Source organism: Eucalyptus grandis, chromosome 7 (genome assembly GCF_016545825.1).
Source record: "Eucalyptus grandis isolate ANBG69807.140 chromosome 7, ASM1654582v1, whole genome shotgun sequence".
NCBI classification, from domain to species: Eukaryota; Viridiplantae; Streptophyta; class Magnoliopsida; order Myrtales; family Myrtaceae; genus Eucalyptus; species Eucalyptus grandis.
Window position 1 is genome coordinate 51,997,393 of NC_052618.1, and position 16,297 is coordinate 52,013,689.

General features: G+C 38.9%; 1 protein-coding gene across 3 annotated transcripts; it reads left to right on the forward strand.

The window, feature by feature from the left end:
* The first annotated feature begins 13,344 nt into the window (after positions 1-13,344).
* LOC104444026 (LRR receptor-like serine/threonine-protein kinase ERECTA) lies at positions 13,345-15,313 on the forward strand. Of its 3 annotated transcripts, XM_039318129.1 has the most exons (6): positions 13,345-13,849; positions 14,165-14,281; positions 14,405-14,473; positions 14,570-14,641; positions 14,727-14,798; positions 14,916-15,313. In XM_039318129.1, the coding sequence occupies exons 2-6, from the start codon at positions 14,172-14,174 to the stop codon at positions 14,995-14,997; spliced, it is 405 nt and encodes a 134-aa protein (XP_039174063.1). In that variant the 5' UTR covers positions 13,345-13,849; positions 14,165-14,171; the 3' UTR covers positions 14,998-15,313. The 3 variants fall into 3 exon arrangements, with proteins under 3 accessions (XP_039174063.1, XP_039174062.1, XP_039174064.1); XM_039318128.1 differs by having other exon boundaries at positions 14,727-15,313; XM_039318130.1 differs by lacking the exon at positions 14,727-14,798.
* The last annotated feature ends 984 nt before the right edge of the window (positions 15,314-16,297 follow it).

Here is a 16,297-nt window from a genome sequence, read left to right on the forward strand (position 1 = left end):
CCTCTACGCAATCCTAGAGATTTCATATGGCCACAAAACACATCTCTAGGTATTGGCTTTGTCATAGGATCTGCTACCATTCTATGCGTAGATATGTACTGTAAGTTCACATCCTTTCGTGCAACCATATCTTTGACAAAGTTATACTCGGTATCTATATATTTGGTCTTGCCATGATATTTTGGATCTTTGGTGTACGCTATAGCTGCTTGGCTATCACAATTAACCAATGATGGATTTGCAGCTTTCTCAATAACACCTAAATGATCCAAAAATCTCTTAAGCCAAATATCTTCTTGTATTGCTGCTGATAATGCCACGAACTCAGCTTCCATCGTGGACAAGGCTATACACGTTTGTTTCTTACTGCTCCAACATATGACGCCATTAGTTAGTAAGAAAATAAAGCCAGAGGTAAATTTCCTTTCATTTAAATCTACTCTATAATCAGCATCAGAATAGCCTTAGAGTCGCAGATCATTTTCTTAATAACTCAGCGTATAATCAGCAGTTCCCTTTAGATACCTCAGTATTCTCTTAATGGCTTTCCAACGTGCTTGACCTGGATTGGATTGGTACATACTCACCATTCCAACTGCAAAAACATATGTCAGGTCTTGTACACATCATAGCGTACATCAAGCTTTCAACAGCACTAGCATAAGGAATATGTTTTATTTGTTCCTTCTCTTGTGAAATCATTGGATACAGTCTATGGCTCAATCCTTCACCTTTTGCAATAGGAATGTCTATGGGTTTACAATCTTGCATACGAAATCGTTCAAGAACCTTATTTATATATGTTTCTTGCGAAAGAAATAACGATCTCTTCGACCGATCTCTTGAAATCTTAACTCCAAGAATGTATGCAGCATCACCCATATCCTTCATCTCAAAGTTGAAAGACAACCAACTCTTGACAGTATTAACAAACTCCATATTGTTTCCGACAATTAGTATATCATCAACATATAATGATATGATCACAAATTAATCTTTGGATCTTTTGATATATACACAATGATTCTCATCTATCATTGTAAAGTCATATGACATTATGGCATTATGAAAGCGTATATACCATTATCTTGATAACTGCTTAAGGCCGTATATCGATTTCAAAAGTCGACATACCTTTCCTTCTTGGCATTCTTTAATGAAACCAACAAGTTGTTCCATATATATTTTTTCCTCTAATTGTCCATTGAGGAAAGTAGTATTTACATCCATTTGATGTAACTCAAGATCCATCCTTGCCACTATTGTCAGAATAATGCGAATCGAGGTAAATCTCACTACATGAGAAAATGTTTCTTCATAATCAATTCCTTCCTGTTGATTATACCCATTCGCCACAAGGCGAGTCTTATGCATTTCTATCGAACCATCAGCTTTTCGCTTTATTTTGAGAACCCATTTGTTCCCAATAGTTTTGTGTCCTTTTGGAAGATCAACCAATTCCTAAACTTAGTTTGACTTCGTTGACTCCATTTCATCTTCCATTGCATGAATCCATTTTTCCTCACTATGACAATTTAGAGCCTCATTAATATTTCTTGGCTCATCCTCATCTTGTGGAGCAACAATTAAAGTTTCCACTTCAATGTCAAAACGTTGACGGGGAATACTTTGGTGACTTGTTCGCCGTATGGGAGATTGTACATTTTGCACATCATTCCCCACCATGCTCCCACTCGGATTAGATAATGACGATATCATCTCATCATGTGGTTGTAATTGAGAGTGAATTAAATTAAATTCATCACTTCTCATGTTACTCCCACTTGGACGAACTTTATTTAATTCATTATCTTGATCCAAGGTTTCAAATAGGAAGTAATGCTCACCTATTTCGCCCTTCTTAGGAAATTCATCATCTAAGAATGTGACATCCCGTGATTCAAATTCAGTTATACTCCCACTTTCCTGCTCACCTATGAACACATACCCTTTCGAGTGTTCGAAGTATCTTATGAAAATATTCTTCTTTCCTCTGGGACCCAATTTCCCAAAACTTGTGAGAGGACTCATGAGTATAGACGGCACAAACCCATAACTTAAGAAAACTTAAGTCTGGTTTTCTACCTGTCCATAACCCATATGGAGTGGAAGTAACTGATTTGGAAGGCACCCGGTTAAGTATATAGGCAGCAGTTAACAACGCATCACTCCAAAAAAAGTGATAGGTAAGTTAACATGCGCCATCATGGACCTAACCATTTCCAGTAGGGTTCTGTTTCTTCTTTCCGCAACACCATTTTGTTGAGGAGTATATGAAATAGACAACTGTCTTTCTATTCCTTTTTCATCACCTAATTTTCTGAACTCATCAAATAAATATTCTCGACCTCGATCAGATTTTAATACTTTTATTTTCTTGTTTAATTGATTTTCTACCAAGTTCATAAACCTTTGGAAACAACTCAATGCTTCAGATTTATGAGAAATCAAATAGGCATATCCGAATCGAGTATAATCATCTATAAAAGTGATGAAATAAACAGCCCCATACCTTCTTCTCACATTCAGTGGACCACAGACGTCAAAATGGATTAAATGCAGAGGAAATTCAGTTCTTTTACCTTTTCCAAATGGTTTCATTGTCATTTTCCCTACTAGGCAATGCTCATATATGGGCAAATCGACTTTTTCAATGTTGCTCAACAAGCCTTCTTTGGCTAGTCTATTCATACGTTGTTGGCCAATATGACCAAGTCTAGCATGCCACATATTTACATCATTATCATATGAAGTGAAAGACATAAAAAAAAAAGGGAATAACTAATATTGACATCACCACAGTCAACATTTAATACAATAAAACCATCCAGAAAATGACCACAACCATAGTAGTTTGTATCCAAATACAAATCTACACCTCTATTATGAAAGTTCACACAAAAACCAAGCTTAACCAACACAAAAACAGACACTAAATTTCGACGAATCTTCGGAGCATATAGAACATCATATAGGAACAAAGTGCGTCTACCACGCATGTTCAATTGACAGGTGTCAATCCCTTTAATTTCATCTCTGGAGTTATATCTCACATAGATCCACTTAATTCCAGTTGGTACTTGTCGGAATTCCACGAAGGATTCTCTATCCTTCGCTACATGGTCTGTTGCTCCTGAATCTACAGTCCACAAAGGATTGGATTCAGCCAATAATGTAGAACTTGACACATAAGTAAAGTTCTCAAATGTACCAGAGGTGTTTACCTTTTTTGGCTCATAACAGTTGCGAGCATAGTGACATTTCTTGTCACAATTGTAACACCTCACCCTTGACATTTTCTTCACTTGATGACGTTTTCCTCTCTTATGTTGGTTAACTCTTGATTTCTTGCAATAAGGACTTGATCCTTTGCATTCCCACATATTGAACGAATCAATACGCTTGCGCTTATAGCTCAAAGCCCTTTTTGAGCTAGAACCAGCATTGCAAATATCTATTTTCGGCTCAAATGCCGTTAGACAGTCCTCTACTAGCTCAGGTGGCGCACGGCATTCTTAAGATCTTCCATAACATGGTCAAGAGCTTCTAGTGCTTCTTGCTTTTCCAGCATATATTGAATCTTCTATTCAATATTTCACAATTGTTGCCGTTCATATCAGTAATTACGTTCTTAGTTGTTGAAATCATCGATCTGAACACATCAGACATATATACATGAATAATTAATGCCTATCATTTATGCATTTACTTTGCACAGACCCATCATATCAATGAACAATTTCAAATAAAGTTTCAGAATCAAAATATCACTATATTTCCAATCATCCTCCAAAAATCCTAACTTAAAATTATTATTAATATAATTGTCTTATGCAAAATAAATTTTATGAAGTTACAAAAACTTCTATGAACTACCCACAGCAGCCAACAATGACAGAAAGCAAATAATATTTGACATCCAATAGAATAATAATGCTTTCACATAATACAACTATTCACTACACTAAGTAATATATATAGAAGAAAACATCAACATAGAAAGAGATATTCACACCCAAAAGCATCTCAAACTAATCTAGAAATAAATAGGGAATGTCCCTTTTAATCTATTAGTCAAAATATCTAAGAAATCAAGGCACATTTGTCAACCATGGAAAAACTTTTGAGAGCTTTCATGTTGCCTCCAAGACGCATTTACTCTGCGCCATGTGGCGCTCAATCTAAGGATTGAAGTTATGGTTAACTCAATCATGTAGTACTCTTATAAAAGCTACTACTAGCCTCCTATAACCCGGGACCACGTTGACCTCCCATAGGCAATCTAACACTACTTGTTATTCAGGTGGAAGAGTGTTCATTAAAGCCGGCACCTTCTCAAAATCCGGCATAAGATAACCATTCTAGATGATTTCATGTATCATCTGATTGACCATGACCACATATGATACTAAATCACCATCATGCCACCGGTAACTAGCTAACTCTGTCATCAGCCTTTTAAGTCTTGCACTTCCCTCGTCCGTTCTCGGGATTGCAGCAGGTATCCGTGCATAACGCATCATAGTTTTTTTTTTTTTTGTGACCCAGGGAACCCCGCACAGCCGACAGCTGCGTAAGTAAACCCTGGGGAGGCACGTAGGAAACCACCATCCACGTACCCCAAGTATGTCGCCAATGATCCGCCTGCCTCCCTGCAACGCAAAGTTGCAGGGGTTTCAAACAACCTTCAACGTGGAAGTCATGGAGCCTACCAGCAGAGCGACCACGGCGAGTGGTCATAACGCATCATAGTTCCTGCAACAAATGCAGAACTAAAAATGGATCACTTATAATTCATAATGAACATAAGGGAAAATACATAATTATCCATGATTCATGCAACAAATGCAGAATAAAAAATTGATTACTTATAACCCAAATAGACATAATTGAAAAAGAAACATATTTTTTTTCTTCGGGTCAACGGTCAACAGTCAAAGTCAACGGTCAACGGTCAACGTCGGAGTCAACGGGCGGCGGGTCAGACCGGACGGGCCGGTTGGGCCGGGTCGGACGGACCGACCCAGCACATGCGGCACACGCCATCGACAGCCCCCGCGCACGTGCGTCACACGTGCGTGCGTCGGCTCCGCGCACGCGTGCAATGCACGTGCCTGCATCTCCGTATCAACGCGTGCATTGCACGCGCCGAAGATGCAGGTTCGTCTGGTTGCGCGTGGGGGCGCGTCCGGTGGCCTTTGGCGGCATTCCGCCACTGGGCACACATGGCGTTCTCGTTGCATTGGGCCTCGTCTCTTGACTACACGTATATGTCAAAGCGTTCAAACCGTCCGGCCACGAAAACCGCAAAAGAATAAGGTTCTATCGAGGAGGCTAGGTCTGAAGGAGAACTGCCAGCTGTCCTTCACCTGATGGGTTCCCATATCGTCGTCCTTCGATTTGCAGTGGACGGTGAGAGTGGTTTCGACCAGCAAACCATTATGGATCTCCACATGCGTCTTCTTCCAAGTGCCTCCGAGGCAGCTACTCATGAAAAAGGAGCAAACGAGCAGGAGCACAACCAATGGCTTCGTCATTCTGGCGGCGGGCGACGACGAAATTGAAGGCACACCCCTCTACCCCTGTTTCTCCCCCCTGTTTTTCTTCCCTTGCGTATCTCAAGCTCCAAACGCCGTGGGAATGCTCTCTTAAGTGTCTGGAGTTGGAGTCCCTCTTCAACCGTAGTCTAACTTTGGATGCCATTTTTGCACTTACTTGTAGAGAAAACCTCTGCAAGTCCAAAAATGGCTAACTTTAACTTAGGCTTCCCCGAACGAGAACTTGGTGGAGAAGATGGGAGAGAGATGGAGTGGAGTTTAAAGCCCGTCAACTTCGATTCTTCTTTTTAAGGAAAAAAATGATGACGCGTTTTTTCATTGAAAAAATTAAGCTTCTACATATTCATTATCTGATGACTAACCCCCATCCAAATCTGAGCAATTCCGTACTTCCATCGCACTAAATGAATCCGCACATGGGTTGCTTTGTGAGACTAAAACCTACGACATACGACTTGCAACTGCAAAATAAATGAATTTGTCAAAACTACAAACAAACATAGTATTATATATGCTAATAATTCCTTAAGAAGAGAGCATAACCTAGGGTTGAACGTTGCTGGAAATTCAAGACGAAACCGATACTCAGTTTTTCAATTGAAAATTTGGTAGCAAATTAAAGCGAGCCGATGTGGTCATACCAATCGGCATTTAGTGTCTCACTACTTCTTCAGTGATTAAGTCATTTGCAACCGATAGAACGCTCACTTTCCGATAGGTGGCAACCGGAACTCAATGCACCATCCAGCTTAGCATCAATGCCTTTGCCGGTGGAGCCGTGATAATGGATGAGAGACCTATTAAGGCCAATGGAATTGCGGGGATGTTTACTGGAATGTACGGGGCTGTCGCTGCCTGTGGCCTTGCAAAAAAAAAAAATACATACTTGATGTACAAGGAAGTACCGAAAAGAAATCATACCTTCCCGTTCTTCTGTCCGTGCCTTGACCTCTGCTTTCTCTTTCGTCACGTTGATGGGATAGGGCAGACTTGGGGCTACGCGACGAGGGGAATGCAAGGCCACGTGGCGTCGCCCCTCCACCCGCCGGTTCACTTCGACGGTCGTGATGGAGCCCCTCCCCGCAGCCTCGAAAATCACTGCCCTCAATCTGTGTGTCTCCATGCTCTGATTGGATGTGGATCGCTAGGGGTGGGGTCCATGGAACTAATTTAAGAGTGTATCACCGAGAGAGAGAGAGAGAAGACGAAAAGGTTGCGCTTCTTAAGTGATGGGGGCAACAAATCAGATCTCGATCGAAGAGAAGAAATGCGTCAGCATTTTCCAGGGGGTCCCTTTATTGTTTAGGAGAAAAGAGAGAGAGAGAAAAGAAAAAACACAGGACCGCGTGTGAAATTTAATGCATTATATATTTAATTTAGTATGTGTATGGATTATCTTTCGTGACACACGACCGCGTAAATGTTTTTTAATGACTATTTATAAATTTCGTGCAAAGTTTGAGAATTAAATCAATAAAATTTGAATGTTTAGGAAATTTGTATCAATTGAGTTTGCGACATATTAGATAATTTTTAGCTTTTTTTGTGTTGCCAAAATCTTTAAAAATTTGTATTGCTGTGATAAAAAAAAAAAAATTGAGGGGTTTGATTGTAAAAGATTTAGGACATTGGTGTCATTTTAGGGTTTTTAGATGGTGTTATTTTCCAAAAGATAATGCTAACATAAAAACCAATTGAATTGGATGAGCTACAACTGGTGAATATGGAAACAACGTACGAATAGACGAGAGTGCGGGGACGGTGCGATTATCATTATAGCGTGTCGGGGTACACTTATCCCACTCTCTCCTTTTTCACTTTTTTACCTTTTTTCAATTCTTTTTTAAATATAAAGTGAAATTTTATAGCAATACATTAATAAATATATTGAGTGGCGATCCTAACTAAATGGTCTTTTTCAAATATATTTAGGTTGAGTTCGAATTTTAAACCGACATTGAATCTATAAATTATTCAGAAGGAAAAACCCCCAAGTTTTGCCTCCATTGGTGGCGTGATTGGCAAACACGTCACATTTAATGAAGGGTTAATATCGTAAAAAAATATTAATTCGACATATCATCAAAAATCCCAAATTAATATCTTTATGATAAATTGATCACAAATTAATTAGTATTAGATTGAATTAATATTATGAAAATTATAAACCGGTACACCTATAATAAATGGAGTGTAAGATATATATATATGTCAATTACCAAATATTATCCAAATCATCAATTTGATGATAAAATTTAACGAGAATTAACAATAGATAAATTTGTCATAAACGTACTGATTTGAGGTTGGTCAATTTCTTTTTAAGAAATTTTACGTGACATTAAGCATTTAATAAATGACAAAATTCGTACATAGATAAAGATCACATTCATATTAATCAAATAAGAAAAAAATCATAAAATTATTGTAATTGTATCCAATTTTCTTCAAAAATCATTAGTCATGGATGTGAGCTATTCTAGAAGGCACGGCTGACATTATATTTTTAATTATTTTTCTGATTTTTTTTTTTTTGGTCCTTCATTCCCTACTGCCGCCATTTTCTTTATATATGGCGATTTTTTAATTTTTTTATTATATTTCAATTTCATTTTGATTTTGGTGAGGGAGACGGTCCCTTCCTTGTGGGCGTTGGTCATTGGTGCACGGATGGAAGCGTCGTCGTCCAGAACGATGGAGCTTGCGGGCGGTGACGGCGCCACGTGTCCGCGCTTGCAAGAGGACAGAAGGTGTTGCACGTGTGCGTGAGTGGGGTCCAGAACGCAGGTGGGCCCCACGCATCACCAAGCCCTGGGAGATGTCATTTTGGAGATCGCCGTCCCCGAATTTGCCATCGCGTGTTAAAGAACATTCGACGACGACCAATTAACATCTCCACTTTTCAGGAACATTAAATACGAACACACGAGTTTTTATTTTAAAAGGCTTTGCTTTCTTCACATTAATTATCGGTGCATCTTTATTTACTAAAGTGTCGTTTTCTGTAAAAAGAAGAATTGTCCAAACGCAGAATCCTAAATTGTTCACACCTATCCTAAACGCTTGAAACCAATAAAACCAAACGCCCCCTCCTAAACTATAGATACTAAAATAAATTTACAAGAAAGGAGCGATTTGATTTTCTTTTTCTTTTACTTTTTAGGTTTTGCTTGAAGTCTATAAAGGGTATTTACCAAAAAAGAGGCAAGTAAATTATCATCGATTCAAATGTGAGGTGTGTTTTTTTTTATATTTTTCGCTTTATAAGAGCGAATTAATCCGGATGTATATAATTGAGAAAAGAAAAAAATGATGTTTATAGATCGAACAAATATCGAGTTTCTATATATATTAATGGCCAAATCCCATTTTCTTTGGATTTGGTTGCAATACGGAGGGGATGTCACTCTTTGGTTGAATTAAAGAGATATCATGCACCTAATCAATGATTTATCGGTGCAATTGTACACAAGTAGAGAATTAATGGGTAAGCCAAGGGCATATGTGTCCTTTGATCAGGGATCGACCCTCGTGGTTTTCATCTTTCCGTGGGGGGAATAATGGAAAACGAGACGGAGGGGTTACCGTTTCTCGTGACGTGAGAACAGCCATTGGATCCATTTACCTTCGACTGCTTCGTTAACGTCGTGAGCAGGGGCTGTTTTTTGCTGGCTCCACAGTGCATGTGATGAATGTCTGCTTCTTTCTCCATTTATTACTACTGATTTTTCCGTGGATTATAATTATCGGATTATTTATTGTAGATCATGGGCGGACTCCCTGACAATATTAGTCAAGCAACGTCCATCTTTGATTACAAAAAACTGATTTATATCTGGACCGAATATGATAATTAAGGATTTGTGAATGATTTCTTGAACAATAAGAGCAATTGGAACAATCCCACTCCAAATATCCACTTTATTGATAAATATACCAGAGCTAGCTAAAGTGAAATTGATTTTCTTCAAGTAAATCTGATTTAGTCCAATGGAAAAAAATACACTGAGTAAATAAGTTCAATTAGTTTGAGAAGCAACCCAATTTTAGTAAATTATTGCTAGTTTATAGCTGGATTAGTTAATTTTATACGAGGATATTAAATCAATATCGGGATTAATTTGTAAGTCCCTTTAAGCTTTACAAACCAAATTACGGCATTCCTTGTGGGTGTTTGGTACTCTTCTCAACTTCGATATGAAATAATTAAACTAGAAAAGATTACGTTGCAATTTGGTTAAAAAATAGATAATTTGTCATTTTCCTTCTTCTTTTTAATGTTCGAATATGGCTTTCCTTAATGTAATTGAATAAAAGGTATATGATAGAAAAAATTATTTCGCCACATAGATGAACCCATTGCATTTCATAATATATACTAAGGGAAGTTAATAAGGCTTATACGTAATAGTAGCTAATATCAACTTCATTCGATTTGAATGCGTATGTGTACGCAATAATTAATACATTATTTTAATTTTTTTTCCTTAAATAAAGTGATTTTAAATTAACAGCTTTAAATACTGATTGTATTGATTAAAATTCATATAATTTGATTAAAAAAGTAGACAGATGCTTCTACCTTTTATCTCGTGTTTGGTTGTGCAGGTTGGATGTCCCTATTCCGGGTCAAGCAAATCCGTTTGGAAGCAAGAGCATACGTGAGATTAGCACAAGGCGCGCGATAGTAAGTTTGTATATTTTAGGATTAACCTTAGAGCATAGAGAGCAAAGAATTGTTAAGGAGCAAGATTTGTAATATTAAATTTCTAATCTATAATCGAACTTGAATTTTATCTCACTAGCAAGGTAATCCTTTCTGCACATTATCATGATCAATTCGACAAAAATAAAGTTCCACGTGATTCTCTTTTCTTCTATGTAAAATAGAAGCAATTTGCATTTGAACCTCTATCCATCTTATTTAGAACATTACTTGAGAGTTTGGTTTTAGTTGAACCAGCTAGGAATACGAGTTTTAAATGGTTAAAATATAATCCTCAACTTGCTGACCAGAAACCATTCGGCGATTAGCTTCATAGAATATTTCGTGAAATGGCTCCTTTAGTTAAATCGGAAAAGTTGTGGTATGGTTTGATGCGGTTGGTGCATATGTTTTTCCTTTGCACAAATGCCCTCATCGCGGATTGAGTAGCGACGAAAGGGGTCTTTCTATTTCAAAAAAAAAAAAAAAGAATATGTTGGAACCTAGATCGATATGAAACTTGTGACGGGGGTAGATTCCGGGTTCTGTTTCGACGGTAGGTTCGTTAAAAAAAATGAGGAACCCGTATTCGATGGTAGGTTCTAGGTTCCCAGACGAACCAAACCTGAATCGTAACCGCTCACCCCTAGACTAGCCTTGTTGCCGCTAGCCTTTTTGAGGTCGACCAAAAACTAGTAAGATACAAGAGAATATTTTATCATTTACACAATCAAAGATTCTAGATTCAACCACTTTATTATGTTAGTTCTAAGACTAACCCCTTTTGGTACTTGACTAGATCATGTGCTAACAAACGCCATAGTAGCCTATTCGAAAGAAACCCAACGTTTGTGCTAACCATTCTAGAGCAAGAAAGTAACACCCAAAATATTGAAATGCGCAATTAATTATAACTGTAAAAAAGAAAAAGCACACAAGCATCCCAATATCATCCCTAAGAAAAAAAAAAAATCCAAAACAAAGAATCCTATCGTAAAGCCCTAAATGCTTGTCCAATTTTCAGGATTCAATTTCTAATGTTTATGATTTTTAGAATTCGTTTTTGAAATTTTTAATTATTTTCTAGATTTTCAAATTCTTTTAATGATTTTTGAAATCCTATTTTTTATTGATTTTCGAAATTCATAATTTTTTTATTATTTCCTAAAATTTTCAAAAATTTTAAAATTTTCTGGATTTTTAATTTTTAAATATTTTTTCGAATTTATTATTATTATTATTATTATTATTATTATTATTATTATTATTATTATTATTATTATTACATTTGGAACGGGTTCGGACTGGACATACGTCGACCCGGATTCGACGGAAAAAAAGGAATTTTCTATTTTTATATTTTAATGAATTTTCTACATTATTGTATTTTTCCTTGTTTCGTCCTTTTCCCTCTTTTGTCTTCTTCCCTGCACTCCTCTTCAACCTCCAGAAGTGCTCCTCCCTCCCCGAGTCTTTTTCCCTTTTTCGAGAAAATATTAGGTGCGCCCGGCGCTCCACGTCACCGTGCGCCCCGCCCAATCAGGATGCGACACGTGTGGCCACGTGGAGCCGGGTCCCGCTTTTTCTTTTAGCCAAAATTTTGCCGCGTCCTTCTCTCTCTTCATTAATGACTGCGTCCTTTTCTCCTATTTGCACGCAAGCCGTCCCTTCCCCTTCCCCTCGCGTTCTCTTTCAAAATTTTTTGTTCTGCATTTTTCTCCATGAAACCTGCAACCTCATCTCTCTCGACCGAAAGCTCGCCAGTTGCCTCCAAGGTTGGCCGCCTCTACCGTCGCCGTCGGGAACCACTCGCTCCGAAGAACTCTTCCGGTTGTGGCTGGGTCCCGAACTCTAACCATCTAAGCCTCGGCCTCTAAGGTGAGCGCGGACACCCAAAAGCCCGCTGGTCGCCTCCGAGCTCGGCCGCCTCCGCCATCGTCGCCAATAGCCACTTGCTCCGAAGAGCCTCGCCGGTCGTGTTTGGGTCCCAAGCTTTGACCATTTCTGCCTCGGCCTCTTCGACGATCGCGTACGCTCAAAATCCAGCCGGTCGCCTTCGAGCTTGGCCACCTCTGCCGTTGCCGTCAAGAGCCATTCACTCCCAAGAACCCCGCCGATCGCGGTTGGGTCCCGACCATCTCTGCCTTGGTCTCTTCGGCGAGCGTGGACACCCAAAAGCCCGCTGCTTGCCTCCAAGCTCGATCGCCTCCGCTGTCACCACCAGGTGCTACTCGGTCCGAAGAGCCCCGCCGGTCGTGGCTGCGTCCCAAGCTCTAACCTTCTCCGCGTGTGCCTCCTCGGTGATCGCCAACACCCAAAAGCTCACCGGGCACGTCCAGCAAGGATTGAGGATTGGTTTTCAAAGCATTGGGGAGGTGGAACCAACTGTTCTATAAGAAGAAGCAGCAGCAGCAGCCGGCGTTGATGCAGCGAGCCCTTCTCCAGCAGCAGTCGCTCTACCACCCAGGCCTCTTGGCTCCTCCTCAGGTTCCTCGCCTTCCCCCGTCTCCTCTCGTGTTTGATGTCTTTTGCTTTGTTTTACTGGAGTTGCTGACTGGCAGGAAAGCAGTGGACAATGAATCCAATCTCCCATCACCTGGTTTGTCTTTTGTCCAAAATCCTTGACTACCTCCTGTTTTTCTTTTAGTTCATTATTTGTCTGTAGTTTCCTCCATTTTTGGTAAATGTGCCGTGGCATATGTTACTTTTTGCTTCTTGAGTATTTGCTTTTATCTAACTTTACAACTGCACACACAACACATGGGCATGCTCAGTGAACTAGGGAGAATGTTGTGGATCAAAATCATCAAATCCAAGCCAAATTCGAGGAAGGACTGTCCGTTCTGCTGGGTTAACCTTTGTCGTTAACATTTTCCAAGCTGAATCCCTCGGTGTCATGTTGTAGATTGAATGCTTGAGCAATAAGCATGGAAAACTTAGGCCTTACCTCTTCCTTTGCAATTATCATGCTGAAAACAATTGGAAAAGTCTCTTGCATATATTGTGTATGACACTGATATCTGCAAGATTAATATTTAAACCCTTTGAGTCAACTCTCTAGCCCTGTGTAGAGATCATTTATCTCTTGTGCACAACATAATTCACGAGCTTGAATGAAATTCTAACATATTGACATTATCTTTGTATGTTTAATAGATCTAAGATTGGAAATTTGTGTTAGTGTTCTTTTACTTACTGATTAATCCAACTCATCCTTTTTTGCAGATGTGTGGGAACTCAAGTTACTTTAACAGTTGGTTGTCCAAATTTATTTTGGTGGACTCCAGAATTTACTCTTAAAGCCTTATCCTCCCGATCAAGAATCTACAAATGAAAATCCTATCCAAATTATGATGCATCACTGTAGATGTCACTGGCACGCTCATGGCCTACAAAGGGGAGCTTGGTGACTATTACTGCATGGCTGCCAAATCAGTCGGTCTTCCATGTCCCGACTATAAGCGCGTCCATGAGGGCTTTAAACTTGCATATACAGAAATGGCAAAAATATCCATGCTTCGGATATACTGCCAAAATGCCAAACATTGTATGGTGGAAAACTTGCGTGAGAAATTCATTTGTCCAGGTAAGATAGCCAAGTCTATGAAAGGGAGCTCTGTGATTTGCTTGCTTAATGCAGCTAGAATACTATTTTCTTTTGCATGTCTGAGTATGTAATACTGGTTCCAGGTTTATCTTATTAAATTTATGAAGCTGTACAGTTATTTGTTGATAACTTAATGGTTTAATATATCAAAGTGCTGTAACTGTCATTCTGATTGCAACATTTTGTGATTTTAGTACTGCAAGTTGAGAATTCTGCTAATAGCTTGAGAGTTCTATTTACTTCCCAAATTCCTATGTCTGGATGTGTTACTAATCTTAATTTTTTTGCTAACAGGCAGGTTATGAGTATGATGAAGAGACATTTGAGGAGATATTTAGACGCATATATGCATCTTTCGGTTCAGCTGCACCTTACACCGTCTTTCCAGACTCCCAACCATTCTAGAGATGGGTTCAGTTAAATTTTTGCTGCTTCTCTCTCTCATTTAATGCTTCGTCCTTTTCTCTGCACGATCACTTCATTATCGTGTTCTGTTTTTTTAAAATCATAAAATCTTTTATCTTTTATTGGTAGGGATTTGTCCTATAATCGGTTAACAGGGAAAATTCCATTCAACATTGGTTTCCTGCAAGTGGTCACCTTGTATGTGTTCGCAACTTCTGCAGAGTGTTTCAAATATATAGCATTTGATCTGTATCAGCTTTCCCTAATTCCTTTCATAATCTGTCTGCATACTAGGTCATTGCAAGGTAATCAGCTGTCAGAGCAAATTCCATCTGTGATTGGTCTCATGCAGGCCCTTGCAGTCTTGTGAGTTCTCATCCTCCTATTTTAAGGTCAGAATAGTTGTTTTTCAAACAGTTGCTTAACATCTTGTTTCTCTTTAATCGCCTAGAGATCTGAGCTGTAACATGTTAACTGGACCCATCCCTCCTATTTTGGGAAATTTCACCTACATGGAAAAACTGTGCGTTATCCTCGATACTTGCTATCATTTTTTTACACTTGTACTTAATTTTAGGGGTCACGTTGGCATCTTTCTTGTGCTGGTTTAAGCTTGACCTGGGTATGAAACATGTTGTAGGTACTTGCATGGCAACAAACTGACCGGACAAATCCCTCCAGAGCTTGGAAATATGTCAAAGCTTCATTATTTGTATGCTTAGTTTCTCATATATTGGATTGTTTTGAAGCTATGCATGTGATTTCATCTGCATGGGGAGTCCATTTCTGCAACTTTTTTACTGATTGAGGATCTTTATAACTATTTCATTCTCCTGTTCTATGTAACTTTCCAAGTCCACTCTCATGATAATTGTGGCATCCTTCATAAGCTTTAATAAACATCAATTAGAATACGTTCTGCATGTTTCAGGCCACTTAGAACATCTTCTCACCCCTAGCCTGACTATTCTGTAAGTTTATTGTTGTCCCATTGTTGTCCCCAATGCTGCATAGATTATAATGGTACTATATTCTTTGGAAAATGGCAGCCTCTGGGATCTTCTCCATGGTGAGTGAAGTTTCTTTTAATGACTTGGATGTCCTGCTCAAGAGCCTCTTAGGTGAATATGTGTGTCAAAACTTTTTCCCATCATATGTGAGAACTAGATTGAGCGAGCGAGTGAAAATCTGGAGTGGCTTTTATTAGTACTCATTTCACTCATGCTAAATTTTCTTCTGTTCAAGTATATTGAAATCATCTAAAATAAACTGGTCCTAGTTTTTAATTATGTCAGGATTCTTCCGACCGAAGATCTTTACAAATTAATGATTTCGTAGGCCTGCGAAGAAAAGAAGTTTGACCGGGATACTTGTCTCAAGATAGCACTTGGTGCCGCGAGGGGCTTTCATATCTTCACCATGATTGTAGTCCGCGTATCATCCACGAGACGTGAAATCGTCAAACATTCTACTCGATAAGGAATTTGAGGCGCATCTCACTCGATTTTGGGATTGCAAAGAGCTTGTGCACAACGAAGACCCATACTTCTATATACATGATGGGGACCATTGGCTGCATAGACCCAGAATATGCCCGGACTTTTCGCCTCACAGAGAAGTCGATGTCTACAGCTGTGGAATTGTTTTACCGGAGTTGCCGATCGGGTGAGCAAAGTGGACAATGAATCCAATCTCAATGCAAAAGCAAGATTTGGCAAAATAGAAGAAAGAAAATTCTAGATTGAAAATGTTGGTTGTGCTGTTGTTTATGGTAATTTTAGACATTGTGAGATTTGGCAAACCTAAAGATGTTGGTTGGGTTGTTCATGAGTTTTAGTTGTTTGTAAATGTATGTGCATTTTGTTTGTAGGATGAATAAAGTAAACCTTTATGTTGGCATATCATTAAATTTGTTTTGCTATTGCATATTTTCCCATGCCGCTACTTCCTGAAATTTCGACCAAATTCTTGCTTGAGATTATAAATGTTTGATTTAGGATTCTTAAATTCAAATTATAAACG

Bases quoted from the DNA above. Each gene is read 5' to 3' on its own strand.
- LOC104444026 (XM_039318128.1), top strand. From the start codon at position 14,172: ATGAGTATGATGAAGAGACATTTGAGGAGATATTTAGACGCATATATG. The intron at 14,474-14,569 runs GTATGTGTTCGC...TCTGCATACTAG, and splicing joins TTCCTGCAAGTGGTCACCTT to GTCATTGCAAGGTAATCAGC. The intron at 14,642-14,726 runs GTGAGTTCTCAT...TTAATCGCCTAG, and splicing joins ATGCAGGCCCTTGCAGTCTT to AGATCTGAGCTGTAACATGT.